This window comes from Gadus chalcogrammus, chromosome 8 (assembly GCF_026213295.1).
Source record: "Gadus chalcogrammus isolate NIFS_2021 chromosome 8, NIFS_Gcha_1.0, whole genome shotgun sequence".
Taxonomy (NCBI): Eukaryota; Metazoa; Chordata; class Actinopteri; order Gadiformes; family Gadidae; genus Gadus; species Gadus chalcogrammus.
Window position 1 is genome coordinate 1,693,218 of NC_079419.1, and position 21,402 is coordinate 1,714,619.

At 44.5% G+C, this 21,402-nt stretch overlaps 2 protein-coding genes across 7 annotated transcripts in view; both read right to left on the bottom strand.

The window, feature by feature from the left end:
• Positions 1 to 113: 113 nt before the first annotated feature.
• LOC130387061 (uncharacterized) lies at positions 114 to 17,020 on the bottom strand. Of its 5 annotated transcripts, none has more exons than XM_056596002.1 (40): positions 16,653 to 17,020; positions 16,439 to 16,483; positions 15,364 to 15,420; positions 15,110 to 15,169; positions 14,653 to 14,724; positions 14,261 to 14,329; positions 14,103 to 14,174; positions 13,852 to 13,920; positions 13,481 to 13,552; positions 13,281 to 13,358; positions 13,128 to 13,196; positions 12,951 to 13,010; positions 12,672 to 12,818; positions 12,335 to 12,400; positions 12,157 to 12,222; positions 11,974 to 12,042; positions 11,823 to 11,879; positions 11,413 to 11,478; positions 10,857 to 10,907; positions 10,667 to 10,735; positions 10,323 to 10,388; positions 10,139 to 10,204; positions 9,956 to 10,024; positions 9,805 to 9,861; positions 9,490 to 9,555; positions 9,029 to 9,091; positions 8,766 to 8,819; positions 8,581 to 8,646; positions 7,914 to 7,967; positions 7,591 to 7,656; positions 7,306 to 7,383; positions 6,290 to 6,376; positions 5,911 to 5,967; positions 5,368 to 5,460; positions 4,861 to 4,911; positions 4,623 to 4,679; positions 3,674 to 3,739; positions 3,504 to 3,543; positions 2,886 to 2,937; positions 114 to 2,479 (listed from the first exon to the last, which is right to left on the bottom strand). In XM_056596002.1, the coding sequence occupies exons 1-40, from the start codon at positions 16,653 to 16,655 to the stop codon at positions 1,480 to 1,482; spliced, it is 3,525 nt and encodes a 1,174-aa protein (XP_056451977.1). In that variant the 5' UTR covers positions 16,656 to 17,020; the 3' UTR covers positions 114 to 1,479. The 5 variants fall into 5 exon arrangements, with proteins under 5 accessions (XP_056451977.1, XP_056451976.1, XP_056451980.1 ...); XM_056596001.1 differs by having other exon boundaries at positions 10,667 to 10,738; positions 16,653 to 17,019; XM_056596005.1 differs by lacking the exon at positions 10,857 to 10,907 and having other exon boundaries at positions 16,653 to 17,019.
• Positions 17,021 to 17,083: 63 nt separating this feature from the next.
• tep1 (telomerase-associated protein 1) overlaps positions 17,084 to 21,402 on the bottom strand; it is a 33,720-nt gene continuing 29,401 nt past the window's right edge. For both annotated transcript variants that reach the window (XM_056595999.1, XM_056596000.1), the window contains exons 48-55: positions 21,226 to 21,359; positions 20,956 to 21,077; positions 20,657 to 20,785; positions 20,217 to 20,313; positions 19,324 to 19,432; positions 18,891 to 18,973; positions 18,321 to 18,425; positions 17,084 to 17,865 (exon numbers count right to left, since the gene is read on the bottom strand). In XM_056595999.1, coding sequence (XP_056451974.1) covers positions 17,746 to 17,865; positions 18,321 to 18,425; positions 18,891 to 18,973; positions 19,324 to 19,432; positions 20,217 to 20,313; positions 20,657 to 20,785; positions 20,956 to 21,077; positions 21,226 to 21,359 — 899 coding nt within the window. In that variant the 3' untranslated portion in view covers positions 17,084 to 17,745. The remainder of the gene's footprint in view (positions 17,866 to 18,320; positions 18,426 to 18,890; positions 18,974 to 19,323; positions 19,433 to 20,216; positions 20,314 to 20,656; positions 20,786 to 20,955; positions 21,078 to 21,225; positions 21,360 to 21,402) is intronic.

Genomic DNA, 21,402 nt, shown 5'->3' on the forward strand with positions numbered 1-21,402 from the left:
CATCAAAAGGATGGAGATACCCAGCAGCTTGCATCACGATATGAAATACGAGTTAAATCATCAACATGAATCAGTGCAAACTGACATAGGCTATACAATGTTGAATAAAGATTTTTTTTTATTTGTCGCATGAGTTTATTTCTGTTTTCACTCCATCAGACCGAAAGCAAGAAAAAAGAATAACACGCATCCACACAAAGGTATTTAAAGACAGGGCAAATCCAGACTTGTCTCTACATATTTACAGCTCCTGCCCCACAAAGCTCGAGTTTCAAGCCAGCCTCGGCTACGCCTGTCGGGCTGATTGTGAAGGTAAACCTGTGGCGGAAGGACATAATTAGAACGACCGTATCGGTCCCATGCAGAAGCCTATGCAAATAAAGATGCAAAGTCAACATGAAGCATGTGTAAATAACAGTCAGAAGGAAATGTATTGTTTGATGACTGTGTGCAGCGTTCAAACCAGTATTTTTTTCATTTGACACATTGAAACGTAGATATTATTTTTTATTCCTGGAAATGTATAATCAACAATAAATACATTACATACAGTGACCTTTCACGTGTTTTACATCAAGACCAAAATAGTTAAATGCAGTCCTCAATGAGAATGATATAGATAATGGATATTTAGATTGTTGTTATTAATCATAAGTAGTACTTCATTAAAGAGTACTGCTCTTTTAACAGGCTGGTCTCTTTTTCAAAGTTCATGAAGGGAAATCAGCTAAATCTTCTGTGAAGGAAGTGGGAGATGTCTTGTTTCTTTAATGTTCTGTACAGTGTTTAGAAAAGGTGCAGTGTTGAAGTGTGTTTTGGAGTGAATACAGGGAGGTACCATCATGGATACTGACAGTCATTTGTCCTTCATATCAAGCATGGATGATTGTCTTGCATAGCAGTTTTGACACCAACAAAAGATCTACAATTATTAATATGTTCACGTTTTATTATAAATATATCAAAGACATTATAAATAATGAAGGCGCTACACCCAGTACAAATACTCCATTAGAGGTTCGTAAATAAAAGATAAACTAGATACCCATAGACCCGTTAAAAGTACATTTCTTTGCAAAGTAGTTAGCAGCATACAAGGTCAAAGTCGAAACCTTACGTCACAAAGTATAAAACACATTTGATCTAAAGTCCATATTTGCATGGTCCATATTTAAAAAAAGAAGGTAAAATTTCCATAAACAATCATCAAAACAATTAAGGCTTGGATGACGTCCCAATAGGCAAGACTCCAGACTCTAGTTGCTCATCTTCTTATTGCATATCCGGCCTCAACTATGCGGACAGTATTATTGGCATATCTTCACAAGGCAGGTTCGAGCGTTAAACCACCTAAAGTAAAACCCACTTCAAAACGATGGTCATTCAAATGTTTAAAGTGTCCTAATGAAAATCCCTGACTAGAAGAACTTAAATGCATCCATTAATATAATAATGTGAGGGTTCGGGAAGTTCTGGAAGTCAAACATACTCCCGGCTCTCGTAGTCCTTTTTGATCGCCTTTTTGATCCGGTCGATTTCATCTTCTTCCGAATCCTCGTCCGGTTTCTCCTCCTCCTGTTTCTTCTTCTCCTCCTCCGGTTTCTCCTCCTCCTCCTCCTCCTCCCCCTCGGGTTTGTTCAGATCCCGGACGGCCTCGGGGTCCTCGGGGCTGCTGGTGGACTGCAGCTCGTCCCGGATCCCGTTGAGCTCCACCAGTCCCTCGTGGAGCTGGACCGCCACCTCCCGGATCTTGGCGGCGAACTCCGACTTGGCGCCCTTCTTGAGCTCCTTGGAGTCCTTGGCCACAAAGTAGATGTCCATGCCCACGAAGAGCCCGGTGAGCACGCCCGTGGCCATGCTGGCGATCTGCACCGCCCGGGCGGCCGTGCTGCCCGCCACGTTGGCGATCTGCACCACGCGCATGATCTCGTTGGCGTTGATGAGGATGGCCTTGCCCAGCATGGCGCCGTCCTCGTAGATGTTGTTCAGCGCCGGGAAGTCGCGGTTGTAGGCGTGCTTGCGCATCTTGAGCAGGTCGAACCGCCGCAGGTTCTCGATCCCCTGCTTGATGAAGGTCATGCACTTGTTGATGTCGGCCATCTTCTCCTGGTAGTCCTCCACGATCTTCTCCACCTTCTTGCGGTCCAGCGAGTTGTTGACCTGGTTGGAGATGCCGGCGCCCGCCGAGGTGAGGCCGCCCGCCGTGGCCACGCCCAGCCCCACCGCCGTGATGATCAGCGACGTGCCGAAGGTGACGGGCGCCAGGGCCAGCCCGGCGATGGTGGCCACGCCCCCCAGCGCGCTGGTGGAGCCGCCCGTGATCTGGGCGATCTTGGTCTTCTTGTTGAAGCGGTCCAGGTTGTCGGCGATGGCGTTGAGGTCCAGGACGTGCTGCCACAGGCTCTCGGCGCGCTCCGTGAACAGCTTGTTGAACACCCGGATGCCCCTCTGCACCTTCTCCGCCGTCAGCGCGAACGCCCTGCGGGGAGGGAGAGGTCAGGGTCGTCATGGTGATGCCCAGAGGGGACGGTCTGCGCTGCGCACCGGCCCCAGCGGTCAGTGTATCAGAGAGAGCTAAAGATCTGCCTTTAAATGGAATCGATGACTGAGGAGGAAAACAATGGATTTAAAAAACAAACCGTTGTTTTCCTATGAGAGGAGCTGCAGCAGTCTCCTCAAACTGTAGACTAACTATTTCTATCGATAATGTAGCTTTTATTGTCGGCCCCATTAGGGGTTTGGGAGCCCTACCACACACGCACGCACGCACGCACGCACGCACGCACGCACGCACGCACGCACGCACGCACGCACGCACGCACGCACGCACGCACGCACGCACGCACGCACACGCACACGCACACGCACACAGAGTCCTGTCTTACTTGGCCTCTTCCTTCTCCGTCATGTCATCCTCTTTGGGCATGTCCTCCCATTCTGAATAAACACAGCAGAGGAAAGACAACAGGAAATCAGGACAATTTTAAAATGTTTTTACATTATGTGGTCAACAAGATGATCGAGTGACGTCTTAGGTCACCTTAGTAATGATGTTTAATAGGTGTGTGTGTGTGTGTGTGTGTGTGTGTGTGTGTGTGTGTGTGTGGCGGGCATTCTAGAAGTTTCCAGTCAGCTGTTGTATTTACTAATCTTTTTATTTTTTTATTTAAAAGATAATAACCGAACCTTATTAAGTGTATTATTTTTATGTATGAAATAAAGAATAAACATTTATTATGATAATAGCATAATATTAGTCGGTAAAATGCTACTGTTTCAATGATATACTATCTTGTATAAGAGTGTGTCCGACCGAACCGGGCCGGACCCAGCAGCTCATCCGGAGGATAGAGATGGCCAAGGAACAGGTGTGTGTGTGTGTGTGTGTGTGTGTGTGTGTGTGTGTGTGTGTGTGTGTGTGTGTGTGTGTGTGTGTGTGTGTGTGTGTGTGTGTGTGTGTGTGTGTGTGTGTGTGTGTGTGTGTGTGTGTGTGTGTGTCTTACGTTCGACCGTGCTCCACCACTCCATGAGACCCTCCACGTCCTTCAAGAGAAGGCAAAGTTTAACCGTCTGAACTATCACTGCTGTATAACTCAGATAACCTCAGAAAACCTCGTCCCATAGTTTCCAAAGCCACAAATTCCTATTTCTGACTCGTTCCCATCACACACACCTGATCATTCGATTCGTCTGGACCGATCCGGAAGTCTTCCAGCCGGTCAAACAGAGACCTTTCATTCTAACGACAAAAATGACAAAAAAAATATTAATTTTCCTAAAATATTGTGATTGAGATTTATTTTCCTTCCCAGTATTTACAAATAATATTATATATATTACATTACATCAGATTTGGGTTAAGTGTATTGTAAGAGAAAGAGAGAAAAATAGAAAGTTGAAAGAGATTAAGAGTAAAAGTTGTTTTAGCTCCAACATAAGCCCAGCTTTTGTGTGTTCATTTTGTACAAAGGCAGAGGAGGGTGTGGAGAAACACGAAGCAGAACAAGACTGGTGGGAAACACAGTGACTGATTGTCTCTAAGAGCACAATGCCGGTAGGTCGACGTCTGATGGCAGAGCGTGATCGGTTTTCAGGGAGCGGCCGCACACAGTGGGTAGGATCAGCCCAGTAGGATCCAAGTTAGAGCCAAGGCTTACGAAGGGGTGTGTGTGCGCGCGTAGCAATAATTTGTGTGCGAGTTATTTGTGCGTGTCTGCATATGTATTTGCGCATGCGTGCGTGCGTGTGTGTACATCCGACAGCTACAGGGACTACCTAGACGCATACTTAGGAATCCTGTGCACAGCATGCAAACTAGCCAGACACAACGTCACTAGAGTCACTGAGCTTGGCTTTAACCTCCAGAACTTCCGCATTTGGCTAAGGATCTGTATCTAAGCTACTTGGATGGCTCTGGATATCACACAATGTGTGCAAATATATCATTCATGTATAAAAAGAAAAGGGTAAAAGTGGTATATCAGTCTGTGTGAGACACAGATACCCCTCCCCCACACACCATTTCGTTCCACAGAAGAATGACAATAGGGAGTTGGGTTACTTCTTCAAACTAAACATAGGGCAGGTATTTCCCGTTGCACACAAAGCAAGCGTTTCCCTACCCCAGGTGCATTTTCAGTCGCAGTCGGCTCATCCTGTGGGTTCTTCTTTGGTCGAACCTAGGCACACACACACACACACACACACACACACACACACACACACACACACACACACACACACACACACACACACACACACACACACACACACACACACACACACACACACACACACACACGTCAGAAATGTGTTGGTTTTGAAGCGTTAACTCAAACACAGGTGTCACATGAGTCTTACCTTGACCCGGGGTAGGAAGGGATTGTGCTTCTTCGTCTTCTTGGGTTTGGTCTGAAGGCGACAGGCAAAAAAGAGATTGCATTTCTTATACGAGAGGTATTGCTGTGAAGGACCATGTTAGTCATATTTGTGATGGGCACTGGAAACTATCACAGCAAGATTCATTGTAATATACTGTCCATCTCAACACCCTATCTCATGAATATTCAGCCATATGATTTGAAACTCTCAATCTATACAGTGTGAAAGAACGACCAATCCAACACAGCTTGACAATTCTTAGCCAATGGAAATACACTTAGACACGGATGAGGGCGGGACAGAATGCCGTATGTCAATGTTCACAGCAGAGCAATGAAATACGTTTGCAAACATCAACAGACATGCTTCTTATGGATGGATTTACTTTAACAATTTTTCCTAAACGATGACAAAACTCTCCCGTCTCCAAATAACGAGGTTAGGAGGTGTGTGCACCGTCATGGAGCGAGAGGTTTCAGTACACACCCCCACTTCCTGCCCGTTGCCTTCCTCCACCGCAATCCCTTCTTCTGTGTTCAAGGGCTCGTCTTCGTTCAGGCCTTCATCATCCGATGGGGCCTAAGAGAGAGAGAGAGAGGAGACACCATGTTGCATTCCTTGAATATGACTCAAAGACAACCGCACCTAATAAGAAAACATTAGCGTCAACGGGGTGTGGAAGCCAAAGTTGTCTTTTTAGGTGCTTTTTAGGTGGGGTTTTTAGGTGCTTTTTAGGTGGGGTTTTTAGATGCTCTTTAGGTGGGGTTTGTAGGTGCTCTTTAGGTGGGTTTTTAGATGCTCTTTAGGTGCGGTTCTCTTGGTGAAAGTTAGCCGACAAGTCCGCGGACACGGTAGAGTGACGTCACACGGCACCAATTATAACCGAACAAGGAGAGTGATCACATGACCCATGCTTCAACAGAGCCTGAGTGGGTGATTGGTTCAGCGCTGTTCTTCTCACTACGTTTATAAAGAATAAAAGATCCGGCAACAATTTCAGGAAGTATGAACAAATGGGGTGAAACGTACCTGGTCAGAAACACGTGGCATAAACGGATTGTGGCGCTTTGGTTTTTTCATCTTGGCCTGAAAATAAATAGATCACATGACATCACTGCATCTCCCAAAGTAATACGGGGTCACCTGACCGAATCACAGAAGGTTCAATAAACACAAGAGAAGCATGTATTTTGGCAAGCCAAAAAAAAACTCCCAAGCAATACGTCAGAGAGCCTAACATCCATTTGCATGTCATTGGAATGGAAGCGATACAGGGAAGTAGAAGCTGTAGCAGTGGTCAGAGTCGCAGCAGCATGTGAGATGGTTTCCAGTACACCTGGACAACCATATCTTGTTAGAAAACGTACTCTAAATTATGAAAAAGTTGCGTCCGGTGAGAATGACTCACTGCTTTGGTGCCCGACGGTTTGGCGTCCTCACCCCCGACAGAGCTTCCTTCTTCACGGTCGGTCAGTACCTCATCATCTGATTGGTTCTGAATAAGAAAACATAAAAGTTTTACTGAAAACAATACAGGTCTAATGGACAAGAGATCGATTGGGAGGAATCCTTCAAATGACAACTGTTGATATAGACCAGGGGTGCCCAACCTTTTTTGACCCAAGATCTACTTTTCAAGTAGCCAACCTCCCGAGATCTACCAGCAAACCTACCTTCAAGCCGGGGGGGGGGCAGAGAACAATTGTTGACGGGGGGGGGGGGGGGGGGGGGGGGGGGGGTTGTATCGTGAACCTACGGACTTCAGTGGGGGTTTCATTCCGTCTGCGCACGGCACCTTCTCAACGATAATCAATAATCTTCCTCCCACTCAGGGTGAAAATGGTAGGTCTTAGCTTGTTTCCCCTCAGCCATGCCAACGTTTAGGAGTGTGTAACTACTGTTGACGGCTTTCAACTGCTGTTAACAGCACATGCGCTACCGCGCGTATATGTCCCGCGCAAATTTAATTTCATTAAAAAAAAAAAAAAAAAAAAAAAAAGTTTTTTTTTTTTTTCTTCACCCCTCGCGATCGACTTGGGATCTGTCGGCGATCTACTGGTAGACCGCGATCGACTGGTTGGGCACCCCTGATATAGACAGACAGTCTGTGGTTGAGTGAGATAAATATTTACTTGATTTTTTTATAGGTCTATGTGTATGATTGATATTGTATGCTGTCTTATGCCTATAGGACTATGTGTATGATTGTTGTCTTGAGTTTTGCCTGCTTAAATTGACGCATGAGGGACGGTAAAGTATTTGAATTTCAAAAGAACCCAATGCATAGCAAGTGCTTCAGAGGGAGCCCTCAATAAAAGTGAAGCACCACAAAACAAACGCAACGTTTGTCCTTACTGATAGTGTCTGTCTGTCTGTCTGTCTGTCTGTCTGTCTGTCTGTCTGTCTGTCTGTCTGTGTTCCTACCTCCTTGGCTGGTTTCACGGGGCCGGACTGCGCTCCGGATCGGTTCATTCTCTCCCGGGGGTGGGGACCGCTCTTGACCTGTGAGCCGACAGACAAATCCCGACAGCTGGGTTACACACAGTGGCTGAGCGAGCTGGCCAGGGGGCAGCTACGGTGGCTCAGTGGGTCCAAAATCAGAGAGCTCAGTGCAGAGGGAGGCTTCCTGTCGACGGTCTCACTGGGTGTGAGAGTGGGAGGGGGAGAGTGAGTCACCTATGATGCAAATAATGCAAATAATAGACTGACCAGTTTTAATTTCTCTTCTCCTTGCTGTTCCACTTCCTTGTTGTTCTCTGCTTGGCCAACGTCCTTCTGCACAGAGGACACATTGCGTTACCCAACTGTTAGCTCCCGCGGCGATGACTAGCACGAGATGCCTGGTCCATGTCACTTTCTGTTTGATTTCACAACCACCGGGAAAAAAAAAGAATCCAACACTGACCAGTGCTATAGCAGCAGGGAAGCACCACCACACTATCGAACGTGAAACGAGGGAACCACCATTTTGTAAAACCTTGAACCGTATTAGCCCTAATACACCAACAGACTAATACAGCAACAGTGTTTACTTTAGTTGCCGAACGGAATGGATTCATCATCGCCATGGCACCCGCCACGGAGCTCTACAAGGGAATCAGTGCATTGTTTTGGTGATATTCAAAAGTATTTTCTGAAGCCTTTTGTGTTTATAGTTTCTTCTTATGATTCAGAAATAGTTGGGACAGCAAGGAAGGTTTCCCTGAACAGCTGAGCCAGCCCCGGGCTCCACCATCCCAGCCTTGTGGTGGGCCAGGGGGAGTACGCGCTCGTCATGATTTCAACTCACTTCCTTGTAGGTCTGTGCCTGACAATGAACTAATGCGTACATTTTATTACAAAAAAATGACATCATTGTCGTCTATCATTGCGTTATACAAGATAGTATACCATTGAAACAGTAGCATTTTACCGACTAATATTATGCTATTATCATAATAAATGTTTATTCTTTATTTCATACATAAAAATAATACATTTAATAAGGTTCGGTTCTTATCTTTTAAATAAAAAAATAAAAAGATTAGTAAATACAACAGCTGACTGGAAACTTCTAGAATGCCCGCCACACACACACACACACACACACACACACACACACACACACACACACACACACACACACACACACACACACACACACACACACACACACACACACACACACACACACACACACACACACACACACACACACACCTGTTTGTTGCTGGAGGTCTTCTCGTCAGCGGTCGGCTCCTCGTCAGAACCGGGGTGCTTGTAGTGCTGTCAAAAGAGGAAACTGTTTTGTACTGTTTGGTGTCCTATCATTTTAGCTAACCAATAATAACATCAACAACAGCAGCAACAGCAACAACAGCGAACACAACAAGCGGGTTTCTCACCTTGTTGGCGAAGTAGAACGGATTGAGGTTCATCATGGCACCTGTGAGCTTATTCTGAAATCAAACAACAGGGTTGAATTGGGCCTTATTCCCCTAGCTGCCATCTTGGCTCTAAGTGCTACCTGGACGGGTGAGCGGAATGTGGAACGTAACCAAGATGGCCGCCGGCTGAGTAAGGCCCATGGGGACAAACGAGATTCTAAGCAGTAACTTGAACACTGGTACTGGTTATTGTTTTGCAGAGAGAAGGTTGAGTTACAAACCTGTTTGTGACCAGATTGAGGGTCTGTAGTTTCCTCTTCACTATCAGAGTTTGAGCTGTTCTGCTGCAAGATGCACCCAAACAAATATCATAGTTTACATTATTAGAATGAGTAAACTAACATTATTTAAGTAATGTGAGTGTTACTGTAGTAATACAAAATCAACAAACTATATGTGGGATAATATTAATTTAATGTTATATACGACAAATAAACAATAAATACTACTATTCATTAATATTATCAGTAACGGGTAATTATATAAGTATCAACAAATGAGTGCTATTTGGTCCTTTTTATCTTAAAACTGCTTCACTGCTTTAGAGAGTAAAAAGTATCAAACTATTCAAGCCGGCCCGGTTGATGGCTGGTTTAAGCAGCCTGACCAGTCAGCCAGAGTCGGCTCAGGTGAGGGTGCTTAAACCAGCCGTCAACCACACACACAATCCATGGAGGGATACCTTAGCAGTCTTCTCTCTGAGCGTGTCAGAGCTGGCTGACAGCTCAGAGTCTGCGGTCAGGTCCTCCTGAAGAAGAAAATAATAAAAACGACTATCAGTTAGATTCACACCAATACTTGACTCCAACAGTTCTAGCATGGTCTAGCTGAACTTCTGGGGGGAGACGGAGATATTTTATTGAAGGAAACTAATTTGGAGGGAGGAGAGTTTGATGAGTGCATTTCTACAGTGGCTAGTCTACAAGGTGTTGATCTGAAGCCTTTACAGATCCATAATAGTTTACTAATGCTAGCGGAGTTTGCTAAATACACTTACCCGAGACTTGGTCCTCTTGTTCTTTTTAAACACCCCACCAAACAGCCCCCCTTTCTCCTGGAGGAAAGAAACAGATCCAGATGTTATCTGGGACCTTCTCTTACTTCTGTCAACCAGTGGTTTGTAGCCTGATGTGTACTGCTCGGCTCACCTTGCCCTCTTTCCCCTCCGAGAGATTATCAACGCTGCCCTTCAACTCCCCGGACGCAGACAGATCCTCCTGGGGGGAAACGATGTCCAGCGAGTTAATATTCATTGGGATTGAATATATGCAGAGTATGTGCATAATATAAGAAGAGCCTGGAGACAAGAACGCCACGCGGCAAAACCACACCTGAGCCTGGTCGTTGGCGCCTTTGGTCCAGCCCTTAAACATCCCGCCAAACTTACTGCCCTTCTCCTGAAGGAAAAGAGGGTCAAATGGGAGTTAAGTCGCTATGCATCAAAGTCTTTGGACATTCCATGTCCTAGAGTTCCTCATTTCCTTCCGAAGGAGAGCGAGCCATGCTAACATTTACCTTAGCGCAGTCAGCTGACAAACTGTCATTGCTGTTACTCAAATCTCCATCCAATGAAAGACGATCCTGAAACACATCAACAAGGTTGGGTCATTTGTCCTTTGTCCTATCCTTTCATACTTTCGACAGGTTTGAGGGACAGAGATTGTAGGGGTTGGACATGTTTATTCATAGACACAAAAAAACGGAAGAACAAATTCAGATAATAATCAATAACAATAAAGCCAGTGGAGGGTAAATTGGGTGCACGGCTTTGGAGAGTAAAGTGAGTTGGCCGACATGCAGTGGCCATGAGGCCTTGTCCCGTATCCCACGAGGTCATGATGAAGAGGGACGGCCTTTACCTGCTTTCTGGCTCGGGTTTCCTCTGCACGCAGCGCGTCACTGGAATCAGCAGGCTGCTCGCTCTTCTCCTGCTGGAACACAAAACACGTGACCTCAGGAAAAAACCACGTGCGCCATGGAATTTATGTGTTTGACCTTTGTGAAAACAAAAAGGTCCCCCCCCCCCCCCCCCCCGGGGCCGACAGTTACCCAGGCGGAGGACTGGAAGGGACTCTTCAGGATCTTGCCCATAACACCGCCCTACAGCCGAAGGTAACGAGCACCGCAAACGGTTATGACATTTCCCCTCAGAAACACAGTTCCAACAACACAACTAAAACAAGTTTTATTCATGTTATATATAATTATCAGATCTGATATTGTATTTATATGATGTTCATACTTTCTAGAAAAGCTTTCAATCTATTTCCTTCTTTGCAGTGTCTGTTATTTGTTTGCAATGTAGAGGAAGTTTGTGACATGACATCACCTTCAATGAATGCCGCTCAGTGTTATTTTAATGTCATTAATTAATATGCATGACATACACCTGAAACTCCCCTGAAGCAAGGGGTTACAGAATATGACTCATTCGTTGTTTTTGTGTCACATGACCAAAGTAGGACAAGGGTGTGGTGTGTGTGTGTGCGGTTCATGGCTGGTTTAAGCAGCCTCACCAGTCAGCCAGCCCTCCTCAGTCTGAGTCGGGTCAGGTGAGGGTGCTTAAACCAGCCGTCAACCACACACACAATCCACGAAGGTTTACCTTGGAAGTCTTCTCTGCGAGATTGTCAGTGCTGGCGGACAGCTCAGAGTCTGCGGTCAGGTCCTCCTGAAGAAGAAAAGACATGTTTGAAATAGAAACAACTCAGTTTGAGTCATACTAATGTCGGATGCAGCAGTTTTATCATGTTCCAGCAGAACTTCTGGGGGGAGACGGCACGGAGCCTGGGTCGGATCATGAAACTGAAGGGGCGTGGTTACAACGTGTTTCCTGTATCGTTTGGGCGAACTAATAAAGCTTTCAGGAGAGGACTTAAAGAAGTGAGTCGCTAATCTGCCCAGGGTTGATTCAAAACCTTTACAGAACCTTTTATACAGTTTACTACTGCTGGCTGAGTTTGTGTTCACATATTAAGCAGAGAAAATGTGAAAATATATAAATACTTTGCTTACCACGGACTGGGTCCTCTTGTTCTTTTTAAACACCCCACCAAACAGCCCTCCTTTCTCCTGGAGGAAAGAAACAGATCCAGATGTTATCTGGGACCTTCTCTTACTTCTGTCAACCAGTGGTTTGTAGCCTGATGTGTACGGCTCTGCTCACCTTGCCCTCTTTCCCCTCCGAGAGATTATCGACGCTGCCCTTCAACTCCCCGGACGCAGACAGATCCTCCTGGGGGGAAACGATGTCCAGCGAGTTAATATTCATTGGGATTGAATATATGCAGAGTATGTGCATAATATAAGAAGAGCCTGGAGACAAGAACGCCACGCGGCAAAACCACACCTGAGCCTGGTCGTTGGCGCCTTTGGTCCAGCCTTTAAACATCCCGCCAAACTTACTGCCCTTCTCCTGAAGGAAAAGAGTTCAAATGGGAGTGAAGTTGTTATGTATCGTGTGATTTTTGATTAACTGACAAAGCCAAGCTAAAAACACTTTTACCTTACTTTTTCCCAACATTTACCTTAGTGTTGTCAGCTGACAAACTGTCATTGCTGTTACTCAAATCTCCATCCAATGACAGATGATCCTGCAACACATCAACAAGGTTTGGTAATTTGTCCTTTGCTAAGAAACAACACCTTGATTTCATATTTTAGTTTTTAGTTTTGAAGGAGCGATATTTTAGAGGTTGCACAACATTAGTCATACACAAAAAACTGAAGGACAAATTCATCCAATAATCCATAACATTAAATCCAGTTGATTTATTAAAAGATTTGACCGCGAATCAGACCAAGGGCCTATTTAATGTCAAACGTAGTCATGCAGAATATATATTAGGTAACCTAAAGTAGTACCTGGGACTCTGTTCGTCTGTGACCTGGTTTAGGGGTTTGTTTGAGAATCCCTCCGAGAAATCCAGTTTTCTCCTTGGGGGACTTCTTGTTGTTGTTTAAGCTGTCGTTACTGGCTGAAAGATCACCGCTCTGGACAGAGAGGCGGGCCTAGAAGAATGATGACAGTTAAAAAATGGCTGTTGGTAAGCTTTGAGTTGTAAATCCTTTAATCCATTTTATTGAGGAATTGACTCATTATAATACGATATACCATTTTTGTGTCACTAGGATTTGGGTTACCTTGGAAATCCCCTCTGAGAGATTGTCACTGCTGACGGACAGATCTGAGGTCAGGTCCTCCTGGAGCAGAGAAAACAAACACTGATGAACCACTGAACCAGGAGGAGACAACGGGCCGAACTCTGAAACAACCACGACACAAACTGCACCCTGGCAGCGTGGACTGGCAGCACCTACCCGCGACTGAGACCGGGCGAACAGGGACTTTGGTTTTTTAAACACTCCACCAAACATCCCGCCCTTCTCCTGCAGAAATAATTAATTGCAAACGATTAAACCCAAATTATAACCATTGTATTAAGTCGGTCAAGCAAATCTGTTGGCGCTCACTTTGCTGTCCTTGCCCTCGGAGAGATTATCAGAGCTCCCAGACTTTTGGCTCGATACGTCAGAAACAGACAGGTCCTCCTGTGGAGAACACATTTCCATCGAGTTGTTATTCATTCATCGTTTCCATGGTTATGTTTATCGCAGAGTATGTGTGCATAGTATCCATGGAAACAGCACTGCACCTATACAGTGACCCTCACCTGCGACGCGCTGTTGGCTTCTTTGGTCCAGTTGGACTTTTTAAACATGGCACCAAACTTGCTGCCCTTCTCCTGAGAAAAAAAAGATTGAGGGATCACATGTGAATAAAATGCAAGTTTGAATGGGTGCAGTGTTACCCTCCAAAATCTCCATTTGCGATCATTCCCCTCTCTGTGACTGTGGCTATGGAACGAGCTGGAAATGCTGACCCTCCTAGAATAGAACAACTGCCTTGACCGAGCATAACACTGCATTATTACACGGCTTTGTCCAATTTTCAGTACGCTGCTATGAATAACAGACTGTTGCTATGGATGTACGCACGCACGCACGCACGCGCACACGCACACGCACACACACACACACACACCTTGGGGTTGTTGTTCTCTGACAGACTGTCACTGCTGCCATTCAAATCCCCGTCCATTGAGAAATTGTCCTACAAACAAATAAGCATGATTATATTTTTTTTTTAGATTCTTACAATAACATGAGGGCCCACATTCTGAGCATTGGGTGGCCTGCGGTCACAATCGAACCCCCAACCCTGGCATTTTTAAAGCCACATTATGATAAAGAGTTAAAAAAATATATACAATGTCCAACCTATGAGTATAATACCTGGGATTCTGAACGACTGTGACCTGGTTTTGGGCTTCGTTTCAGAATTCCCCCAAACACTCCCGTTTTCTCCTAGATATAGGGGGTCACAAAATAAGTAATTCTCAATAAACAGATAAGAACCTCGGACAAGCAGATAAGAGGGAAGGTAAGCTCACCTTGGATGGGTTTTTGTTCAGGCTGTCACTACTGGATGAGAGCTCCCGGCTTGGGACCGGGAGGCTGGCCTGGAAGAACGATATCTGCACGTTAATACTTGATACGGAGCTTATAGTACACTAAAATGGGCTGTAAAAGACACCCACCACACATACACTCCCTTTTGCAGCATTTGTATATTAGCCAGCAACCTCTGGAGGTCACATTAAGCTAATTGTGTTGTCAATGAATGAAAGAAAAAAAAAGGGCAAGATGTAGGCAAAATCGAATTTAAATTATGTTTAAGCTATCCATTTCCCTCTGGTCAGTCTATTCGGATAAAATGACTCAAAGGACCCAGATGCTATCTTAACGAATACAAAGAAGGTAGGTTTGAGGTAATCAGACACACCTGTACAGGTGCCTCTTCCCTCACAGACTTGGTGCTTTTCCCCAGAACTCCTTTAAACACGCCCCCTTTCTCCTGCAACAGAGACATAAAGATCCAATCAAGCCTACGCAATATTCATTTGTCACTGAATAAAATCATTTAACATTTTCCTTAATACAGTTGGGAATGGTTTACGGTTTTACTCAGAAGTTATGAAAATGACAACCAATACAGACAACCAAATACATCTACTCAATTAACTTATAAAGCAGAGTTTCCCCAATCTCAAACTGCATTATTTTAAATTTCTAATCCCATAATATTGTGTTTGTTCACTGATCAGCAGGCAGTTTTTTTTTTTATTTTAATTTTCTTCAAATGGATATTCAGGCCTAAATATTGGGTCATATGGCGACAAAAAAGTTGTGAACCATTGTAGCAAAGCCTGGCCATGCATTTTGCTTCCTCCATAGCTCACCTTTCTGTTATCGTTCAGACCGCCACTGCTGTTTGAACCCTCAATGTCAACCAAGTTGCCCTGCAAAATCAAAACAGGGAGCATGGAATTAAATGTATAACATTTTACCTCAAACTCAAAGAAATCTAGTAGCCACATTCAAGTGAAGTTTACTCAAAACGTCTTAAAAAGGTTGAATGATATTTAAAATCTGATTTTTAAACCAGAATTCATTCAAGAATAAAATGCATGAATTTGATTAGAAACTAACGTACCGTTGGCTCCCGTTTGGAGGACTTTTTGAGCATTCCACCAAATCGTGCAGCTATTTCCTGGAGGAAGAATGCGGTTTGTCAGCTTTTATACTATTAAGGCCTCTCAAAAAAGCCAAAAGCAAAACAATTTTAGACAAGAGACTGGGAAGTTTTTTCAAGCGGGATCCCACCTGGTATGCAAATAGATATTTTGGATAAAATAATACAATGCAAAAGGTTTGAAAGGTCTCATAAAAACATATTTTATACAATGATTTGTAGCCACAAGAAAACTACTGCTAATGATTTAATCTTGTAAGACATGCTTTCGTTTGCTGAGACTTTGATATTAAGGGTTGATGTTGAGTGGGTTAATACGCAAGACGTCCCAGGCCTATTTTAGGGAGTTTGTCAAACATATGTTGAGAGCAGCCAACTCATAGCAAGTTCACCGACCGCTTTAAAAACAGGAGATCCGGCCTGTCACTTAAGTTTCAAGAGTTCTATTTATTTATCTCACACACATACTAAAGTTCTAACAAACTGTTTCCATGCCATGCCTCATTTCCTTACAGAACCGTTTTTCTACTGTTCTGTCACCACTATTATGAGAGTAAACAAAGTGTTGTGTACACACAATGGTTAAGGTTGTTCCTGCTTTATTTACATGCTGCAGTCACCCTAGCATGTCAAAGCCTTTAGACCATGGGCTTCCACTTCAACAAGTGGCCTCACGACTATTACTGTGTCCTTTTGCAGACATAAAAGACCTCCTAGCTAGAGTAAATGTGTAACCCATCTCTTGTTCAGGCAGTAGCTTAATGACTGAGCACCATCTTTTATCTACATGGTCAGAGTAGGCTAATGGAACAGCACATAAAGATAGAATACAGTCTTGGAACTAATGGCTGCTTGCATTTTTTTTTACATTACAGAACATTAGTCATTAATGATAGGTACTTGCATGTTCAATTTGCGCATTATTGCCATTAAATGTGGGAATTTCTACACATTTAATAAGCATGTAGAGTAAGAGGACAACAAAACTGAAGAAACAGTAGACCCACAACACCAGTCGAAACCTTCAAATACTTACAGAGACACTTTCTTCACATTCTAAATCCAGATTATTATACTGTTCCTGTAATACAGAAATAATTAGAGTTTAATAAAACAAATAACAAAAACAAGTTCATCAGCTGGACACCGCTCGACTCGCATTGCCAGCAACTAAATCCGTTCAGAAGCACCTCGACAATTAAACATGAATTGATAAACGTGACGATGTTATGTCATATGTGGTAGTTTACCATCTCTGCCTTCGTTGTATCCTGGTTGTGTCGATACAACGCCTCTTATGTTCAGACGCCCAAGGAGACGGCTAAACCGCCTGTTTCACGTTATTGTTTCCAAACTTCGATGAACCTCCTCTAAAGGTTTACGTCGGCTCGGTTCTCAGAGAGATCCCATGCGGAATTGGTCCGGAAACCAATAGATTCGTCCACCGATCGCGTCCGACTTCACGGGGCTTTGGTTAACCTTCGCTGTGATCTGCGAGTTTCTGTGTAAAATAGTTGTTCACCTGAGAGTCCAAGGAGAGGGCGTGGCCACAGCTCTCGTTCGTGACAGTGCAGCGAGTGAACGGTGTTTTAGATATTAGGCTACCGTCATCTATTTGCTGGCAGTGGGTAAATTGTCAATAAACCTTTGTATTTTGAAATTAGCTGCCTGGAAAAAAACCGCAACATTCAAATCATTAGTGTGCCCATTGGTTGGATTTATTTTATTCAGAGGAAGATTTATGGTGCCATTTAACTAAGAGCATGGCGGAAGCAATCCAGTAGCATTTACACAGATAACAAGGTCATAAGATCATTAAAGGATAACAGATGTTTACATAGCAGATTGCATGTGTCAGATTCAATAAGTCATATTTACCCTACCATAAAGGGTTACATGATCATTCAATTTGAACACAAACGATAAATGATGGCAAAGAGACATACGATTTGAATAATTGATACATAACCAAAATACAACACAAGTCGTTTTTACAGCATTTATTAATTTTCAAATTAAATATACACCACTTTTTTGGTCATAGTTCTGATCTCTTGAAGATGAAATTAAACAAAATCAAAGCAAAGTATTTGTAGACATTCAAAACCCCTTTAAGGCTACCTGGTTACATTAATTAATTCCCTTACGTTATAGAAAGAAAATCCTATATATTAATGAAAACATTTTAAAGTTTTCAAGGCACAACATGTTAGTAAAAGTGCTTAAAGTTGGCGCCATAACATTATAGCTCGCAGGGAAATTGATTGAGCCGCATTGCATATTCATTTAAAGGTGATTAATAAAGTGAAGCATTATAAGGCAGGGTTAGTGTTTGCGTTTGTGTCACTGGTTCCAGCGTAGGAAGTAGAGTTTGCCCATCTCATCTCCACACACCAGCTCCCCAGGACACCGTGGGCTCACCTCCAGAACCTGAACCGGGCTTCCACACACAAACATACCGACCTAGAGAGAGAGGTAGAGAGAGGTAGAGAGAGGTAGAGGTAGAGGTAGAGGGAGAGGGAGAGGGAGAGGGAGAGAGATAGAGAGAGAGAGAGAGAGAGAGAGAGAGAGAGAGAGAGAGAGAGAGAGAGAGAGAGAGAGAGAGAGAGAGAGAGAGAGAGAGAGAGAGAGAGAGAGAGAGAGAGAGAGAGAGAGAGAGAGAGAGAGAGAGAGAGAGAGAGAGAGAGAGAGAGAGAGACAGAGACAGAGACAGAGACAGAGAGAGAGAGAGAGAGAGAGAGAGAGAGGGAGAGAGAGAAATGTCATTGACAGACAAAAAGGTGCTATAACGGAGATAGTAAACTGAAGGAGAACGAAATAGCAAGGAAGATCAACCCAAACATTTCCTATGTATAAAATCCATCCCATTCTCGTACCAAGTCCTTCCTAATCCAGATGTTGTGTCGGACCGTGCGTACCTGCTTCTTGGTGATCTTGTCCCACAGTTTGACGGTCTGGTCGTGCGAGGCAGAGATGATGGCGGTGCTGGTGATTTTTATCACACTGATCCTGTCGCGGTGGGCCTGGGGAGAGAAAACACCGTCGTTATCATCATCATCATCATCATCATCATCATCATCATCATCAGCAGTGGCCAAAAGCCGCTGCCACTAAATGATTCGGATTTCATATTGATTCTTTATCTCCTTATAGTGCCAGAGGTTTTGTTTTGGGACATTTTCTCTGAATTTGAAACCTCCTGTAGTTCATGTAGTGCACTCATCTGGCAGCTAGAGATTTGAACCACCAGATGAACGTCAACTAAGCGATGGCTGTGGCTGCCAGCCTTTTCAGAGGCTGAATTCATATATTTATGTGCGGCAAGGTGGTAGTAGACTATGACACACACACACACACACACACACACACACACACACACACACACACACACACACACACACACACACACACACACACACACACACACACACACACACACACACACACACACACACAGCCTTTGGTGCCGGTGTTAGCAGGTGTCTTACCGGTCTCCTGGGGCTCCAGGGCGACAGCACGAGGGAGTCCTTGAACCACATGTTTCCATCCACGTCTCCGCACACGATCAGGCCTGGAAACAACGCAGTGCTTCAGCATCTCCCTCGCTTGGGAAATACGCAGCTCACAGGCATAGTGGAAACCTATCGTTGTCTACAAACATACTCACTGAAACTAAATAATTACAATAATAAATATAAAAATAGTCAAATGAAGACGTCCTTTAAAAAAGTATTAAAATCAAACTTAATAAAACGCAGAGATTTCTGGTAAAAAACAGCCCCTGCAACTGCTATTTTCTACACATCACAAGCCCCATTTTGAGCCGTTCAGAATCAACGGCGATTACCACATAAACAAGCATAACACAAGAAGCTTTCCCTGTGGTGCCATTAGTCAGGGTTCGTTATCGTTTAGAAGTACCATCCTCCACGGCCACGGCGGTGATGGAAGTGATCCCCTCCTCCCCCTTGGTCGGCAGCGTCACATTGGTGCAGGACAACTCACTGTAGTCCGTGAGGCCAACCACAAACTGTTGGGAGGAGATGGTGGCCGAAACCAGGAAGTCGCATAAATGAATTATCACCCAAAAAATAAGAAAACACGCAAAAAAGTACGATAGATCTTCGAGATGGATGGAATCTATATCATATGTATATACATATTAATATAACACAGGTCTTCTCAATGCCGGGGAACGCTCCGTTCACTTGCATGGGCCCTTCACAACTTCCGGCGGTGAATTATATTTGACAATTGACCGTTGCTAAGGATAATTGACCGCAGTCAAGGAAAGTGGATTTTTTGCCATCTTTCGTATCACTCCTCAAGTAGTCTGGTAACTTTTCAACCCCAGCGTCTTCGGTTGCTCAGCGACGTCAACGTCTTTGGCGGACTTTCTCTGCCTGATCAACACTACGAATGCTGGTAACAAATAAATTGTATAAAGACACACCATGTGAAGTTTTTTTTTCGTTTTGGCAAGTAGCCGTATTATAAGCGTGATAATGTATAAAACGTCACCGGTCATTAACGAAAATAAGCCCCTTCATGGCGAAGCAATGACCGGCGTTCTATACAACATCCCTTACATATATATATATCTATATGACAATTAAGAGCACGCTAAGTTGAATGCCTTTCAAATCCTACATTTGATCTTACTACTACACACTTAAAAAAAAAAGAAATCAGGCCCTGTCAAGAGTTATGGATGTGGAAGGAGGGAACCCAAAACACCGGTCACAGCCATGATGCCAAGCGAAAGCGAATAAGCAGACGACTGGATGACAGAGTTCGCTGGTGTGACTACTCACCAGAAACGACAGCTCCAGCTCGTCTTCCCTTCTGCCCACCAACCACATGCTTTTGGAATCGTTGGTGAACATCCCGAAGACGTGCCCTGTGCTCGAGCTGACATGTGGACACAGGCAACACGCTGAATCTTTCTAGCAGGTTATTCATTGTTAAATACGTTCTAGGTCCAATAGGAATACATGTATTGTAACAGTGGTGTAAACGATATAATAGCATAAGACAATTGCCATTCTGACATCTACTTCCACTGTTTATTGAAGTAACTAGAGGTTATCATAAAGTTGGGATTCAAATGTAGACATCACATTTAACCTCCACTCAGCATAAATTCAAACAGACCGTTTAGCAAATCCTTGGCATTTACTTTTACTCACTAGATTACAGCACAGTCCCAAAGTACAGCAAGAATGTTTACTTTCCAAAATGGACATTGTGTTACCATGTGTCCTGTCGGCTCTCCACCATGACATCAGTGATTGTTCCGGCCTCGGACACACCAATCAGAGTAGAGCAGTAGTGGAGGTGTGCCAGCGGATGCTTCACTGGGAACGTGGACACCTTCACCAGGCTGGAGACAAAGAACACGTTCTAGGATGAACCGATCCAGTAAGCATTCCCTCTCTGACAGGGAACAAGCCCCCAATGCCTCAACGTCTCCATGGGAAGGCTACGCTTCTACAGCAGAGCAGGCCTGCTGCTACCGGCTCCGGATCGTTGGAGTGTGAGTGAGTGGCTCACCTGGCCTCAAGGCTGCCAGGGCTCCACACCAGCTTCAGCAGCTGGACCGAAGACCTCTTGCAGGACACAGCGAACCGAGCGTCAGGCATCGAGCACATGGCCAAGATGGGCCGGTCCGATACCTGCCAGGGTGCACAGGCATGGACCACAAACAATTCGAGACATTTAGGGCGATCAAGACATTAATTTTTTTGTTGGTATTTAAAAAGAAAAAAAAACATCTACAAATACACTAAATGGAGCAGTACGAGACTCAGAGGGACGGGATACCTGCTTGCGGCCGACCACGGCACCTTGCTGCCATATCTCCACCAGGCCTGACTCGTAGGCTGCCAGCAGTGCATCTTCAGTCTGGGAGTAGCAGATGGCTGTAACCATCAGCACCTTGGGGGCTGGGGCGCTGTCTAGTGGGAGAGAACATCCAGAGAGGGGCTGGGGTCACGTCAA

Bases quoted from the DNA above. Each gene is read 5' to 3' on its own strand.
- LOC130387061 (XM_056596001.1), bottom strand. The intron at 12,223-12,334 runs GTAAATGTTGGG...CTTTTCCTTCAG, and splicing joins TGTCAGCTGACAACACTAAG to GAGAAGGGCAGTAAGTTTGG. The intron at 9,092-9,489 runs GTATCCCTCCAT...TGCATCTTGCAG, and splicing joins TCAGAGAGAAGACTGCTAAG to CAGAACAGCTCAAACTCTGA.